The sequence below is a fragment of the Lithobates pipiens genome, unplaced genomic scaffold (genome assembly GCF_037356315.1).
Source record: "Lithobates pipiens isolate NorthernLeopardFrog02 unplaced genomic scaffold, aLitPip1_a1.2 Scaffold_8, whole genome shotgun sequence".
NCBI lineage: Eukaryota > Metazoa > Chordata > Amphibia > Anura > Ranidae > Lithobates > Lithobates pipiens.
The window spans coordinates 558,868,433-558,886,108 of NW_027507903.1; the positions used below are offsets into that span (position 1 = coordinate 558,868,433).

The window sequence follows — 17,676 nt, forward strand, 5'->3', positions numbered from 1 at the left end:
AAGTGAGACTTTTATTAATTGTATAAAATAAATGCACTTTTTACTGATTTGGCGCTCTTCTATATATTCCTTTATTGGTATCCTATTCATGAGATGACTTCACTCTAAAGAAGCAGCTGCCGCAGGTGATTGTGCACATACATCCCTTATCCTCTAAGGACAGCAAGCAACCTTTCTGGATTTTCAGCAAATTCCAAGTACTGTTTTCTCAGATAACTTTTTTAAAAAACATTTTGCTTTGATAAAAACGGTTTTGAATTTATTTTAATGAACAATACAGACTGAACTGAAAAGGACACACCAGTATCTTTTAAAGCGCTAGTCTCTTGTGTTGTTTTTTTGATCTTTAGTAGAAGACCTGGGGCTGTGACCAAGAGCCTGGTCTCTGTGCTGGGAGCACAGACAGAAGAACAAATAACATATATACAGTTGTGCTCATAAGTTTACATATCCTGGCAAAATTTATGATTTCTTGGCCATTTTTCAGAGAATATGAATGATAACACAAAAACGTTTTTTTTCACTCATGGTTAGTGTTTGGCTGAAGCCATTTACCATCAATCAACTGTGTTTACTTTTTTTAAATCTAATGGCAACAGAAACTACCAAAATGACCCTTCAAAATGTACATACTCCAGTTCCGAATACCGTGTATTACCCCCTTTAACATCAATGACAGCTTGAAGTCTTTTGTGGTATTTGTGGATGAGGCTCTTTATCTTCTCAGATGATAAAGCTGCCCATTCCTCTTGGCAAAAATCCTCCAGTTCCTGTAAATTCTTGGGCTGTCTTGTATGAACTGCACATTTGAGATCTCCCCAGAGTGGCTCAATGATATTGAGGTCAGGAGACAGAGATGGCCACTCAAGAACTTTCACATTATTCTGCTGTAGCCAATGACAGGTTGGTTTGGCCTTGTGTTTTGGCTCATTGTCATGTTGGAATGACAAAGTATGTCCCATGCGCAACTTTTGTGGCTGATTAATGCAAATGTTCCTTCAGTATTTGATAACATACTGCATTCATCTTGCGATCAATTTTGACCACATTTCCTGTGCCTTTGTAGCTCACACATCCCTAAAACTTTAGCGATCCACCTCCGTGTTTCACAGTAGGAATGGTATACCTTTCAAAGGCCTTGTTGTCTCCACTACAAATGTAGCATTTCTGGTTGTAGCCAAAAAGCTAAATTTTGGCCTCTTCCCTGCTAATGACTTTATGCCAGAAGGTTTGAGGCTTGTCTCTGTGCTGTTTGGTGTATTGTACTTTGTGGCATTTGCATAGTAATGGCTTTCTTCTGGCGACTCGACCACGTAGCCGATCTTTCTTCAAGTGCCTCCTTATTGTGCATCTTGGAACAGCCACACCACATTTTCAGGGAGTCTTGTATTTCACCTGAAGTTATTTGCATTTTCTTTCTTTGCATCCCAAACTATTTTCCTGGCAGTTGTGGCTGAAATGTTAGTCGGTCTACCTGACCGTAGTTTGGTTTCAACAGAACGCCTCATTTTCCACTTCTTGATTTGAGTTTGATTACTGCGGAATGGTATTCTCAATTCCTTGGATATCTTTTTTATATCCCTTTCCTGTTTTATACAGTTCAACTACCTTTTCCTGTAAATCCTTTGACAATTCTTTTGTGTTCCCCATGACTCAGAATGCAGAAACGTCAGTGCAGCACTGGATGAAAGATGCAAGAGTCTATCAGGGGTCCAGAAATTCATTGACCTTTTATACACACACACACACACACACACACACACACTAATTAGAAGCAAACAGATCACAGATGAGGATGGTTACCTTTAATAGCCATTCAAACCCCATTGTGTCAACTTGTGTGCATGTTATCAGGCAAAAATCACCAGGGTAGGTAACATTTTGATCAGGGTCATTTGGGTAGTTTCTGTTGCCACTATGATTTAAAAAGAGTAAACACAGTTGATTGATAATAAATGGTGTCAGCCAAACACCAACGATAAGTGAAAAATGTTTTTTGTGTTTTCATTCATATTCTCTGAAAAATGGCCAAGAAATCATAAATTCTGCCAGAGTATGTAAACTTATGAGCACTACTGTATATACGGAGCCCAGGATTAAAGCCCACTTCCTGCACACCACATATATGCGTTATACCTTCTGGTTATACTTCCAACTAAAGGAGGATTGGACACTGGCAAACAAAACTATAGGCCTGGCTAGGATAACCCCTCCTACTACCAGAATACCTCAATTTGATAGAAAGCAAGACCAGCACCAAGAGCACGATCAAAAAACACAGAGGAGTAAGATGTGTCCACCAATGGACTCCAAAAAAGGGATTTTACAGCGAGTACAAATAGCTTTTTTTTAATCCATATTTCTCATCCACTGAAGGACGCAGGAAGTCTTTCACCTTTGGAATGTTTAAGCAATCCAACTGAGGATTGCAACCTAGGCTAACAGGTCAAAGAAACAGAAAACTGGGGACTACATGTGGCTGAAGAGCCATCTAAAGGGCCTTCTGCTTACAACTTCACCTGGTAGAAGAAACATGAAAACATGAAAATAAAATCAGTGGCAGCCTTTCACTGGGAACAAATGTCTGATGCCAGAAAAACAAGACACATAACTCAATGTCTCAATATAGAAGGGATTAATCCAATCCACTCTAAAGATTCAGCTTTGCGCTAACCGGAACCACCCAAAAGATGGAACGAGAACCGAATGACCCCAGAGTATCCATCCATGACTCCCAACAAAAAGGGCCAGTAAGTGAGAGATATAAACTCAGCCTGAAAAGAGCAAATAAAGTTCATCTTGGAGAAGCTGGATAGAGGAACTGAAGAACACTGTCCTGGTGGAAGAGAAGATTAAGAAGATTAGAAGATTAGAACTGCCCTATGCCAGAAGAAGGTGTAGGCTTCAACTCTCCAGATTCCATCACAGGCCTAAACGGGAAATGTGAGTCCATGCCTAAAAAGCTGACAGGTTAGGCTCTGATCATTTCACCCCTAATAGAATTAATTAAATTAATTAAAATGACCTCCAAGGAGTCCAAACCCAGTTCCTGAGAATGCAAGAACAACCAAAGTTTGATACCACTGACTCACAAAAGACAAACAATAAGAAGGTACATGAGAATCCTCCACACAAGGTCTTAACCATGAAATGATAGGTTAACATTCTAACCTAATAGCAAGGAAGGGTCCTGCTGAAGGCTGAGCTCCAGACATCTGTATTTAGGGATGACACCCTGTGTCCCATGATGACCTTGCTGGAATATTTTTATTCATAAGCATCATGAAATTCACATTTTAAAAGCTGGCCACATTTAGCCAGTGCCTGTAGAAAGGCAAAAAAATTCCCTTCACGGGTGGTCCTTTCCACACCCTCCTGTCTGACATCCTTCTGGAGGAAAATTTTCAAACACTAGCTGTGTCCAATCAGATGCAGCCATTGTTCAAGTGTACGGACAGCTGCTGGTGTTGACGGTCAGAATACATTAACCGCAGTGGGAGATTTGTCCATCTATATTGTATAGGCCAACAATCTGTTAGCGCCCACAAAGCAACAGTCAGAGTCTCATTGGGTTGGTGAAGTTGCCTGAATCAATCCAGAGCAAGAAAGATCAGAAAACCTTCAAATCCCGAGGCTGCAAAGCAGACTCCTTAAGAGATGGAATGGCCTAAGTCTGGAGTCACCTGAGCAATTACTGCTACCACCACCAGAGAATGTTCCACGTAGTCCACCAGAGCAATTACTGCTACCACCAGAGGACGTTCCACATACTCTACCAGGGCAATTACTGCTACCATCACCAGTGGATATGCTACACAGTCCTCATGTAACCAGTTGGAAAAGCCTTGCTACCAATTGTCCACACCTGAAATGAGCACAGTAAAACAGGACTAGAACATAAAGTTCTGCCAAGTCAAACGTATGGGACTTTGCATATGGGCGGTGGTGTAGTGGTTAGCACTCTTGCCAAGCAGTAAAAAGGATAGCTGGTTCAAATCCCAACCACGACAATACCTGCCTGGAGTTTGCATGTTCTCCCTGTGCCTGTGTGGGTTTCCTCCCACACTCCAAAGACATGCAGGTAAGTTAATTGGCTTCTGTCCAAAACTGGCCCTATTATATTAATGGGGACCTAGGATTGTGGGCTCCTTGAGGGTAGGGACTGATGTGAGTGTGCAATTGTAGAAACTCACTCAGATTGAACTGGATGGACTGGTGTCTTTATTCAATCTTACAAACAATGTAACTATTTCTACCTATATTGGTCCACTTACATTGTGGCTTCACTATCTACAACTTAAGAACTTTTATGTAAAACTAATGGGCTCTGAGCACCTCCTTAGGGACCTAGTAGCTAGGATGATTAAGAGAGCTGAGAGAAAGACAGCAATGAACCAGCAGGCATAATATCCCCTAAAGTTTTACACCGTATCGCCTCCATAGCTGGGGGTCCGGGATAGATTAAAAATAAGCCAGGTTAGGTTTACCCCACAAGATTGGGTAGGGGACCACTGATTATCTTGTAAAAATCGAAGTCTAACAGCCACCCATAACCGCAAAGTTGCCCTGGTAGGACCCCAGACGACAACATACGAAGGAGCTATGAAGGGGCTAACACAATGGTCTATGTCCCTAAAAAAGGAAACAGGAATTCAAACCGGACAGTTATGGAACACATAGTTAAACTTAGGCAATATCATCATCTTAATAAGATTGATATGACCCAAAGGATTAAGGGGCAAACTAGACCAAGACGTGCACCTGTCCCATGGCAGCGAAAGTAGAGGTAGAAGGTTACGTGCGAGGAAAGGAGAAATACAGATCTAAATAACGGAATTCTTCTACCCAATGCCCAATCGTTCAGCGTAAGAAGAACTGGAGGAGCCTAATGGAGTAAGGAATAAGGTAAAACTGGGTACACACGGATCAAAATGTATTTGGTTGAACAGGGACCGGCCAAATTTTGATCTGTGTAGCCCTGCCTGTTAGAAGCCGATTGTCAGATTGGCTTCTGTAGAATGGGACTGCTGTAAAACCTGGTTTGATCTGCAGATTGCAGCCAATAAGCTGCAGCACTGATCAGTGTATTCTGACAGCAATGAGAGTTCCCACTTTTTATTTTTTATTTTTTTAATTCAGCCCACTGCCTGAACAAGAAAAAAAAATAAAAAAATATGCATGTGTACAAGCTTAAAGTGATTCTAAAGTCTTGTTTTAAAAAAAACAAACATGTTATACGTACCTCCTCTGTGCAGTTAATTTTGCACAAAGCAGCCTGTATCCTCCTCTTCTCGTGTCCCTCTTCGGTGCTCCTGCCCCCTCCATCCTGTTGAGTGCCCCCACAGCAAGCAGCTTGCTATGGGGACACCTGAGCAGAGTCGCAGCTCCGTGTGTCCAGACATGGAGCCTTGACCTGGCCCGCCCCTCTCTCTTCTGATTGGCTAACTGACTTTGATTGACAGCCACGGGAGCCAATGGCGCTACTGCTGTGTCTCAGCCAATCAGGAGGAGAGTCCCGGATGGCCAAGACACTCGTGGACATTGCTGGACAGAGATGGGGCTCAGGTAAGTAATTAGTGGAGTGCTGGGGAGGCCATCTTAAAGCAGGGGTCTCAAACTGGCGGCCCTCCAGCTGTTGCTAAACTACAAGTCCCATGAGGCATTGCAAGGCTGACACAGGCAGAGGCATGATGGGACTTGTAGTTTTGCAACAGCTGGAGGGCCGCCAGTTTGAGACCCCTGTCTTAAAGCATAGAATGCATCAAGATAAAAAACCTTCTGCCTTTACAACTCCTTTAAGCAGTTTTACCTTAATCTTTTGCCCCTAGACTAAAGGGCTGTACACATGATGAGAATATTGGACACATTGTTTTGCATGCTAGTATCATTTTGAAAACAAATGGGTTACTTAGGTTACAAAAATTCTCATCAGACAAAATGCAATTTCAGAGACAATGTACTGTATTGTAATGTATTCTTTAGTTTCTGACCATGCACAGTGTTACTATACTAATTACAAGAATTTTTTTTTTTTTTTTATCAGATCATTTTTTTTATTGATTTTATAAGTAAACAATACACACACACACATACAACTCATGTACATATTAAAAATCACCTTAAACAAAGAGGGGAAAAAAAGGGGGGAACCCTTTCTGTTCCTAATTCAACATTCAGTCCGTAATATCCGACCATATCTTCCATATTTCATCAAATTTCCCTGGATAACCTCTATGTAAGAAAACATATTTTTCTTTAACTACTTTGCGCTAGGTGGACGTCCTTGACTTTCCGGGGGTATATCTGGATGATGCCTGTAGCTACAGACATCATTCAGATATTAGCTTTTTCAGCCGGCGATTCCCTGCACCATAAGAATGATTCTAGCGGCTGTTCCGCCGAATGATCATTCTTACGGGCAGCGGGAGGGGACGTCCCCCCTGGCAGCTTCTACCGACTGTTTCCATCAGTGTCGGACACAGGACCCCCGGATGTTCATCATAGAGATTTCCTGCGGACCAGGTGGTCGTTGGAGTCTCTATGATCGTTCAGAGGCCGGGAGCAATGTTATGACGTCACGCCAGGCCTCTGCATTCAAAATCCGGCGCCGCCGAGGCTGGGAAGCAGTGATCGTTTTTTTTGATTTTACGCTTCCCAGCCTAGAGGTGAGATATGGAGTCTTATTGACCCCACATCTCACTGTAAATAGGTCAGATCATGCAATATTCCTATTACGAGGGATGTTTACATTCCTTGTAATAGGATTAAAAGTAATCAAATGTATTTTTTTAATTTTTTTAAAGTGTCAAACAAAAAAAAAAAAGTAAAATTAACAAAAAAAAAATTAAATAAAAATGTAAAGCGCTCCTGTCCCAGTGAGCTCATACGCAGAAGCGAAAGCATATGTAAAGTCCCACCCACATATGAAAACTGTGTTCAAACCACACATGTGAGGTATCTCCGTGAACGTTAGAGCGAGAGCAATAATTCTAGTCCTAGACCTCCTCTGTAACTCAAAACATGTAACCAGTAAAAAATGTTAAAGCGTTGCCTATGGGGATTTTTAAATACCAAAGTTTGGCGCCATTCCACGAGCGCATGCAATTTTGAAGCGTGACATGTTGGGTATCTATTTACTCGGCGTATCTTCATCTTTCACATTATGCAAAAAACTTGGGCTAACTTTAACTTAACTTTTTTTTTTTTAAAGCCTAAAACACGTTTCTTTTCTGGAAAAAAAAAGTGTTCAAAAAATTGCTGCGCAAATACAGTGCGAGATAAAAAGTTGCAACGACTGCCATTGTATTCTCTAGGGTCTTTGCTAAAAAAAAATATATAATGTTTGGGGGTTCTATGTAATTTTCTAGCAAAAAAAATATGAATTTTACATGCAAGAGAGAAATGCAAGAATTGGCCCGGGCCTGAAGTGGCTAATCATAGTTTCCTTTATTTGTATTCGCCATTCCCCTATTGTTGGGGGATGTGCTGATATCCATTTTAATGCTATAAGCTTACGAGCCTGAAACAACTTCTTACTATTGGTATAAAGGTATATTTCGGGGTCCTTGATTCGTCTAACATACTCAGAAGGCATATATCTGGCTCCAATGGCATCTTCATCCCAAAGATACCATTAAGAGTAGAGACAACCCCCTGCCAATATCGATGGAGTTTGAGGCATCTCTATAGCATAGGTATTAAGTTAGCTGGACCCCCACTACGTCTAGGGCATAGGGATGTGTCTCTACTCTTCTATTTAAATTAACGTCTCAGGGGATAAAGAGACCATAGGGACGGCTGACAATACCGTTGCCCACTGGTCATCTGATATAGACCCCAAATCTCATACCCAGTGTTCCCTTGATGGTATTTCTATAGATTCTTGGAGCCTATTATAAAGAATGCCAAATAATTGTGAAAAGAGACCATGTCTAGTGTTCCTTTTGAGACAATGCCCTGGCTTTAGTGCCAACTTGTTATCAGGATGGGATTTTGAAAGCACCTAAAGCAGATCCCCGTGCATAAAGGTCACTTCCAGCTTAGACCCACGTAGTCCAGCGGAGTCCAGCTATGGCACTTCAAATTCAAATTTAGGCTGCTACAGAAAGCTGCTATCATAGAGACCAGCTCTAGTCGCCACTGACTGAAGATAAAAAAAAAAAAAAAATTAAGAAAAATGCTAGCACCAAAATTGTTTGACTTTTCCCAGCATAGCTGAATAAAAACAAAGATTCTCCTCCTGGTGTGTTAAGGGTGATGTGCAGTGTTAGTTTTCCGCCACACATAGCGTTTTGCTTTAAGACAAAATGTTAAATTTTGCTCTCACCTGACCAGAGCACCTTCTTCCACATGTTTACTGTGTCCCCCACATGGCTTCTCACAAACTGGGCATATTATGGCTTTCTTTCAACAATGGCTTTCTTCTGGCTACTCTTCCATAAAGGCCAGATTTGTGGAGTGCACGTCTAATAGTTGTCCTGTGGACAGATTCTCCCACCTGAGCTGTGGATCTCTGCAGCTCCTCCAGTTACCATGGGCCTCTTGGCTGCTTCTCTGATTAATGCTCTCCTTGCCCAGCCTGTCAGTTTAGGTGGATGGCCATGTCTTTGTAGGTTTATAGTTGTGCCATACTCTATTTTTGGATAATGGATTGAACAGGGCTTTGGGGATTTTTTTATACTCTTTAAAACTTCTCTACAACTTTAACCCTGATCTGCCTGACCCTCATGATGCTGTTGTTCACCAAGGTTCTCTAACAAACCTCTGAGGGCTTCACAGAACAGCTGCATTTATACTGAGAATAAATTACACATAGGTGGACTCTATTTACTAATTAGGCGACTTCGGAAGGCAATTGGTTCCACTAGATTTTAGTTAGGGGTAGCTGAGTAAAGGGGGCTGAATACAAATGCACACCCCACTTTTCACATTTGTACAAAATTTGGAAAACCATTTATTTTCCTTCCATTTCACAATTATGTGCCACTTTGTGTTGGTCTATCACCGAAAATCCCCCAAAAAAATACATTAAGGCCCGTTCATTTCATCAGTTCAGTTATGACAAAACGGATGACGTATTTATCAGTTTTTCATCCACGCTCATCAGTTTTTTTTACATTCACTACCAATGCAAAAACAGATGAAAAACTGACCATTCGTCCGATCAGTTTTTTTAACAGGAGAAAAATAGAGCTTTGATCAGTTTCAAAAAACGGATGATGACGGATGTAGATGTAAACTGATGTAAATGGGTGATCATTCATTTACATCACTTTTTCCATAGAGATGCATTGATGTCCCTTTTTCATTCGTCAACGGATGGATGAAAAATGGATGTGTGTGAAAGGGGCCTTACATTTCTGGTTGTATAATGACAAAATGTGGAAATTTTTAAGGGGTATGAATGCTTTTTCAAGGCACTGTATCTGAAGCTGCTAAGAATAACGTCTCAACAGTTTTGCTTGGCGGTGTGGCACGGTTTTCTTTCTTGGTCACTTTCCAGAGGTTGTGGCTGAGCTTCCTCCTTTGGTTCCGGTTTTAGAGTTTGTAAAACATATTTGAACTCTTTGGTGAAAAGACACCCTTACCTTAGGATTCATTTACACCTGCATAAACTTCAACACACATTAAAGCTTCTACTGCTTCAACATGCTTTTTGATGTGTTTTTGATGCTTCGTGGTACTTTTTTGAAGCTTTAATTAAGCTTGGCAGATGCCCAATGTGTGTTGTTGATATCTCATACCTGCAATTTCTCAAAACAAAGCAAAGCTAAAGCTAAATTAAAGCCTCTCAAAAGCTTCAGGTGCTTCCAGCGAGCTTTGCTATAGACTTTTATGGAGGCTTTGAAGCACCACTAAAGTGACATGGATGTAACATTTTTGAAGCAAAGCAAATGCAAGGTGTAAACAGGACTGTAAGTTAGCCGTTTTGTTTAGTGACAGGGGCTTTGACTGGATTTCAAAGAGCTTTAAAAAAAAAGCCTGTCCAAAGCCATGTTGAGCACTTACAAGTAATTGAGGTTGACACCAACTGGACACATCTTACTTAAAATGAAAAACAAACCATCTTTACAGTTTGAAAGTGAAAACAGATAGAGCTGGACCCCTCAGGAGGAAGCCAATTGTGCGAAATGCAATGAGGTGAAGAGAATATGAACGGCTCGGCAGCATTTTCGTGCCTTGTAGTCTGTGTGCTTCATGGAACGCAGACCAACTTGAATGACAGGTGGAGCAGCTGCGATTCCCTTTCAATACTAAGCTGCTAATGTTTGTGCCAACAATTCACTGCACTTTACAATGTAAGTGCATTTCTAAAGTTTTAATTTAGTAACTTTTTTATCAATTTTACACGATTAGTTCCTTTTTGGGTTTTGCCCTTCATCCCATGATTGGATTGGATTGTGGGTCTAAAGCAGTGGTCTTCAAAACTGCAGCACATGGGCTGGATGTGGCCCTTTGCTTGCCTTTATCCGGCCCTTGGGGTACCATTCCATCTATTGACATCAATGACAGTGTACCATTCCTCCCACTGATACCAATGATGGGGCACTTATTCCTCCCACTGATACCAATGATGGGGCACTATTCCTCCCACCGATACCAATGATGGGGCACTTATTCCTCCCACCGATACCAATGATGGGACACTATTCCTCCTATCCTATTAAAACCAATGATGGGACATTATTTGCTCTCACTGGCAATAGTCTGGCCCCACTAAATCTCGAAGGACAGTAAACTGGTCCTTTGTTTAGAAAGTTTGGAGACCCCTGATCTAGAGGATTGAGGGAATATTACTCATATAACCTGTGGTCAATTACATTTGTGGAGCCTAATGGGTTCAGGGGAGTGGAGGAACACCATCTGGATGATTAAGAGAACAATACATCTGTGGTTCTGGTGAGTTAAGACTGTCCAGTGGGTGTGCTGAGGATCCTTCTCACTTGTTTCTCTTTTTTTGGAGCACCATTGAAATTTTCGGCATGATCCTGTGAGCCATCGTAGCTGTACGTCGGCTTCTTTAAGATGGATAGCAGGCGCTCACGCCCACCAGCCACGCACGATTGCGGGCACGAAAGATAGAACAGGGACGTGTGTGTGTACACACACAAATCCCTGTTCTGTGAGGAGAAGAGAGGCAGATTGTGAGTTCCTAATAGCTAGGAAACACGATCTGCCATCTCCAATAGTCAGTCCCCTTCCCCCCACAGTTAGAACACACACTATGGAACACAGCTAACCCCTTGATCGCCCCCTAGTGTTAACTCCTTCCCTGCCAGTGACATTTACACAGTAACCAGTGAATTTTTATAGCACTGATCGCTGTACAATTGTCAATGGTCCCAAAAAATTTGTCAAATCTGTCCGCCATAATGTCACAGTCCCAATAAAACTCACAGATGACCACAATTACTAGTAAAAAAAAAATAATAATAATAAAAATGCCATAACTCTATCCCCTATTTTGTAGGTGCAATAACTTTTGCGCAAACCAATCAATATACGCTTATCGTGATTTTTATTACCAAAAATATGTACAATACATATCGGCCTAAACTGAGGCCGCGTACACACGCGCGGACTGTTCGCCCAACCTTGTTCGGCAAACAGTTTGTCAAACAGTCCGCTCAAAATTTGCATGAGCGGACTTGCCCACACACGAGCGGACTGTTTGACGAACAAGGTTGGGCAAACAGTTCGCTCAACTTTTGAAATGAACGGACTCGCCCACGTAAGGAGGAGGCAAATCCGCCCATTTCAAGCGCGTGTACAGGTAGGCGGGGCCCGCGAAGGAGACGTCGCGGGCTCCGCCGCCTGGAATGGGCTTAAAGGGGAACCCCAACGCCGAAAAAAATCGGCGTGGGGGTTCCCCCAAAGTCCACACCAGACCCTTGTCCGAGCACGCTACCCGGCCGGCCAGGAAAGGGGGGCGAGCGAGCGCGCCCCCCCTCCTGAGCCGTACCAGGCCGCGTGCCCTCAACATGGGGGGGTGCCTTGGGGAAGGGGGGGCCGCGCGGCCCCCCCACCCCAAAGCACCTTGTCCCCATGTTGATGAGGACAAGGGCCTCTTCCCGACAACCCTGGCCGTTGGTTGTCGGGGTCTGCGGGCGGGGGGCTTATCGGAATCCGGGAGCCCCCTTTAAGAAGGGGGCCCCGGATACCGGCCCCCCACCCTATGTGAATGAGTATGGGGTACAATGTACCCCTACCCATTCACCTGTGAAATAAAGTACAATAAAACACACAACACAGAGAAAAAGTATTTTATTGCACAGCCGGGGGTCTTCCGTCTTCGGGGGTCTTCTCGCCGGACTCCTCCGCTATGTGTGTGTAGCTCTTTTGCCAGCGGAGGAGTCCGGCTTTCTTCCTCCCCGCCGCCGGCCTCTTCTCCCGACTTCGGGGGTCTTGTCCCCCTCTTCGGTTCTTCTGCCGGGCCACCGCGCCTGGTCCGGTGGCCCGGTCTTCTGTCGCCGTCTTCTGTCGCCGCCTTCGGTTCTTCTGCCGGGCCACCGCGCCTTCTTGTAGCTCTTTTACAGGCGGTGGCCCGGTCTTCTGTCGCCGCTGTCGCCTTCCGTTCTTCTTCTTGTTCTTCTTGTTCTTCTCCAGGAGATGTTGACACGTCGCTCCCTCCGGCCGGAATGCCAGAGCCGCCCTGCGCTGTGACTTATATAGTGACAATGGGGCGGGGTCACATGGTATATGTCACATGGGTTGGTCACATGGTGACCCCGCCCCCTTACGATGTCATAGTCCCCATGTGACATCAACCCATGTGACCAACCCATGTGACATATACCATGTGACCCCGCCCCATTGTCACTATATAAGTCACAGCGCAGGGCGGCTCTGGCATTCCGGCCGGAGGGAGCGACGTGTCAACATCTCCTGGAGAAGAACAAGAAGAACAAGAAGAAGAACGGAAGGCGACAGCGGCGACAGAAGACCGGGCCACCGCCTGTAAAAGAGCTACAAGAAGGCGCGGTGGCCCGGCAGAAGAACCGAAGGCGGCGACAGAAGACGGCGACAGAAGACCGGGCCACCGGACCAGGCGCGGTGGCCCGGCAGAAGAACCGAAGAGGGGGACAAGACCCCCGAAGTCGGGAGAAGAGGCCGGCGGCGGGGAGGAAGAAAGCCGGACTCCTCCGCTAGTAAAAGAGCTACACACACATAGCGGAGGAGTCCGGCGAGAAGACCCCCGAAGACGGAAGACCCCCGGCTGTGCAATAAAATACTTTTTCTCTGTGTTGTGTGTTTTATTGTACTTTATTTCACAGGTGAATGGGTAGGGGTATATTGTACCCCATACTCATTCACATAGGGTGGGGGGCCGGTATCCGGGGCCCCCTTCTTAAAGGGGGCTCCCGGATTCCGATAAGCCCCCCGCCCGCAGACCCCGACAACCAACGGCCAGGGTTGTCGGGAAGAGGCCCTTGTCCTCATCAACATGGGGACAAGGTGCTTTGGGGTGGGGGGGCCGCGCGGCCCCCCCTTCCCCAAGGCACCCCCCCATGTTGAGGGCACGCGGCCTGGTACGGCTCAGGAGGGGGGGCGCGCTCGCTCGCCCCCCTTTCCTGGCCGGCCGGGTAGCGTGCTCGGACAAGGGTCTGGTGTGGACTTTGGGGGAACCCCCACGCCGATTTTTTTCGGCGTTGGGGTTCCCCTTTAAGCACATTCCAGGCGGCGGAGCCCGCGACGTTTCCTTCGCGGGCCCCGCCTACCTGTACACGCGCTCGAAATGGGCGGACTTTCCGAGCGGGAACAGTCCGCTCATTTCGAAAGTACAGCGGACAGGCCCACACACGGGCGGACTGTTCGCTCAAACACAGTTTCAGCGGACAGTTTTTCGGAATTTCCGAAAGACCTTGTCCGTCCAACTGTCCGCTGAAACTGTCCGCTGAAAGCCCACACACGAGCGGACTGTCCGCCCAAACACTGTTCAGCGGACAAGGTTGGGCGAACAGTCCGCCCGTGTGTACGCGGCCTGAGGAAAAAAATTTGATTCATTTATTTTTTTAAATTGGGGATATTATAGCAAAAAGTACAAAATATTGTGTTTTTTTCAAAATTGTCGCTCTTTTTTTTGTTAAAGCACAAAAAAACTGTAGAGGTGATCAAATACCACCAAAAGAAAGCCCTATCTGTGGGGGGAATAAAAGGACGTCAAATTTGTTTGGGTACACCGTCGCACGACCACAAAATTGTCAGTTCAAGCAACGCAGTGCCAATTCGCAAAAAATGGCCTGGTCATTGAGCAGCAAAATCTTCTGGGGCTGAAGTGGTTAACAGTGTTTTCGTCCTTGTCTACACCATATATTTTAGCACATATTTATGTGCTTAGGGTAGCTGCTTATAAAAATCAGTGTCACTTCAATTCAATTTATTTTTTGTTGTTTTCGGTGCAGCACTGTCTGTTTTCACTTTCATGTTTAGTTGTCTTTACACATCATTAGACAGCAGCTTTACCCTAGAAAAAAAAAATATTGAACATTTCACAGGTGTATATATTTACACATCTTTGTCACTTTAATTAATTTTTCCGCTTGTTGAATAGGTGTAGCGCTGCCTGTTTCTTTTAATCTTTACAGTTTATTGTATTGCAAAGGATTGCTGTTGGAGTACCCCTCACTTCCTCTACCAGTGATCTGGTATGACATTGCAAAATATATTGGTGACTTAACTTGTGCCAACATATCAGAGTGTTTCAATAATGTAAAATCTGTAATAGTTCACATTTGTATTAAATGTTACTACACCCAAAACTGAAATGCCAACTACCTGGTGCCTTCCTATACCTGAAATTTCAGTGTTGAAAGGTGTGTCTCTTGCACCTTGAATTCACAATTATTTTCTCAGTCCAAGAGAAAAGGATAGGGTTATTTGGCTTTATAAAGGCTGCATCAGATGGATGCAACTGTGTATTCTGGTGGAGACAGCTCACCTGAATTCCCAGTTCCATTAAACTCTTCTGAGATAAGAAGCTAGCACATAATTCAACTTAGCAACCAACACCTAAAAACAGAAACTCGTTTGATGTGAGAGTGCCATCTAAATATGTTTCAAGGGCAATATAACAAAATGTGTTCCAAAGCTTACTGTTTGTTTTAAATGCAGCTTCAACCTGAGTAGAAATGCCTGTCTTCTGCCAGCATGCTGCAGAGAATCGCCTTTGCTCTGTGTCCAAGCAGTGGCCTCGCAGCAGAGGTCCGAGATGCTCCCTGCTGAGTCAGAGCTAGAGTTTTCCAATAAGGAGCGAGCACGTGGTTTGCTGATTGCAAAGCTATAAGTCTGAATCAGCAGGAGAGAATTTAAGACCTTTGCAGAGAAACCAATGGTTCCACACAGGGCAAGGGTCATCCTCCACAGAATGCCGTCAGGGGTCAGGCTTTTGTACTCAAGCTGTGGCTGCTTTCTAGAGAAAACAAACTGCAAGACTGAACAAGGTTCTGTTTTTAGGCACCTGCAACATACTTAGCTGATTTAAACTGAAAATGTAATTGGGTATTAAAGGACAGCTGTCACAAAATTGTATGATTTGAGTAGTTGAAGAATCTGTTTTGTAAAGAAAACAAAACATGAAAAGCATTTACTGCCTAATTTTTGTGACCAGTTTTAAGTACTATATAAGAAGATCAAAAGATAAAACAAGCACAGCCATCTCACCTGCATTTCAAAGTGTAAATGTTTCCAACGAACTTCACTAATGATTTCTCAGGTGGTCTTGGTACCAGAGAAGGCACAGGACGTGCTCTTGCAGGTGGTCGTGGCTCCTCATTTTTGGCTAGTGGTTCAGAAACCGTATCTTCCCGAGAGGGTGGAACCTCAGGTGCCTTAGGGTGACGTCGCTCCACTTCTGTTGATATAGATACATTTTTAGATATCATAGAACCAATAATCTAAGTAAGCCATCCTTACATTTTTTATCCTATGTGTCACACTTACTCTGCCCCTGTGGCTCAGCTGGTTTTTCAGAGGTTGGGCTTTGTGTTGCAGCACTGTGTTCTTTCTCAGCTACCTTTCCGGGGGTTGTAGCTGGGCTTTCCTTGTCTGGTCCTGGTTTTGGACTTTGCAAAGCACGTTTGAACTTTTTGGAGAAAGGACGTCCTTGGATGTAATTGAGATAGGCACCAGCCTTTTGGGGTCTTTGCTTCATCCATTCCCGCAGCGTTTCAATTGGGGAACCATTGACGCACCATTCCGTTACACCAAATTGTCGAAGATGAGCTCTGGCATGGCTGGCTAAAGCCTTCCGATTCTCAAAGAACAACCCACAAAGCTCACAGCAGGCCTCCACTGGTTAAATTAGGAAAGAGCAGAAACATTGTGGAAGAGAAATAAAAATCGTTACAAACAATGTAATACACACAACCCAGAGCCATACTATAAACCTTTTACTTACTGCATGCGACTGCCTTCTCTGGGGATGTCTTCATCTTGACCTTGAATGGAAGCTCCGTCTGAATGTAAGCCTTGGTCTTGCCATCTGGAGAAAAAGACTTGGGCTTGGGCTCACCTTGCAAGAACGGTTTAGGTTTATTTTCCCCAGGTATAAAAGACTTAGGCTTTGCATCACCTTGCAAATATGTTTTAGGCTTGCTTTCGCCATGTACATATGTCTTGGGTCGGTTTTCAATTGCCAAAAAGCCCTTTGGTCTCCCATCTTGCATAAAAGTCTTTGGCCTCCCTTCTCCACTTTGCAAGAACTGTTTTGGCTTCCCATCACCGTGAACAAACGTCTTGGGCTGGCCCTCCTCTGTAATGTAGGATTTTGGTCTACTCTCACCCTGTAAGTAAGACTTAGGCTGGCTGCAAGTCTTTGGCTCTGCATTCATATAGCCCTTTGGCTCAGACTGTGTAAGTCTAGGTTCATGAGGTACTGGCCTCTTAGTTGGTACTGGTGAAAGAAAATTGTTATGAGGGCGCCCAGGTGCTGAAATTGGAATATCTCGTGCCATCACTGATGCCCCAACACTTAGAGGTGAGAGTCTGTGGGATGGACTGGGTGGCTCATCGTCCCCATGAGGTTCCATTTTAATGCTGGAAACTTGCTGTTGTGGTTTTGCTGGATGCCTCTTATGTATGATTTCTCGCAGAGTGTCAATAGGTGAGCCATTCACGTGCCATTCTGTTATACCCATCTGGCGGAGATGTGAACGTGCATGACTAGACAGTCCTTTGCGGTTCTCAAAGAACTCATTACAGAACTCGCAGCGGATGTCACGGGAGGGGTCTGACTGTGAAGCTACAAAAAAACAGAGAATATGGATATTAAAAATACAACAAAAGTGGAAGTTCCAAAATGGTGAAAATAAAAGCAGAAAGGCAGGAAAAGGGGAAAACCATACAAATGTTAGTAGACTAACTTGCCAGCAATCACATACAAAAATGCAAGATGAAACAATCTCAATGTCTAACAAACCACATCAGGCATGCCCACAGTAAAGTCTCTATAGAATGGTTAAGCGATTACACAGCTGCTGGCTAATATTTTACAATGGTTCTCCAGATGGCCTTTAAAACACTGATGGGAAAGAGCACAACATCTACTGCCTACAAAATGGAACAACATTACAGAAAACATGTAAAAGCAAGGCAAGACGATCCAAAATGCTCAAGATATAAATGTGTACTTGGTGTGCTCCAGTTTACCCTAGTACACTGTACACTTCTGGATTCAAA

At 44.1% G+C, this 17,676-nt stretch overlaps 1 protein-coding gene across 7 annotated transcripts in view; it reads right to left on the minus strand.

Moving 5' to 3' along the window:
- WIZ (WIZ zinc finger) overlaps positions 1 to 17,676 on the minus strand; it is a 290,134-nt gene that overhangs the window by 150,344 nt on the left and 122,114 nt on the right. For 6 of the 7 annotated variants that reach the window (XM_077470010.1, XM_077470013.1, XM_077470014.1 and 3 more), the window contains one exon: positions 16,397 to 17,239. In XM_077470010.1, coding sequence (XP_077326136.1) covers positions 16,397 to 17,239 — 843 coding nt within the window. Of the gene's footprint in view, positions 1 to 15,660; positions 15,851 to 15,939; positions 16,291 to 16,396; positions 17,240 to 17,676 lie in introns of all 7 variants that reach the window. The other variant, XM_077470011.1, reaches the window with a different exon arrangement.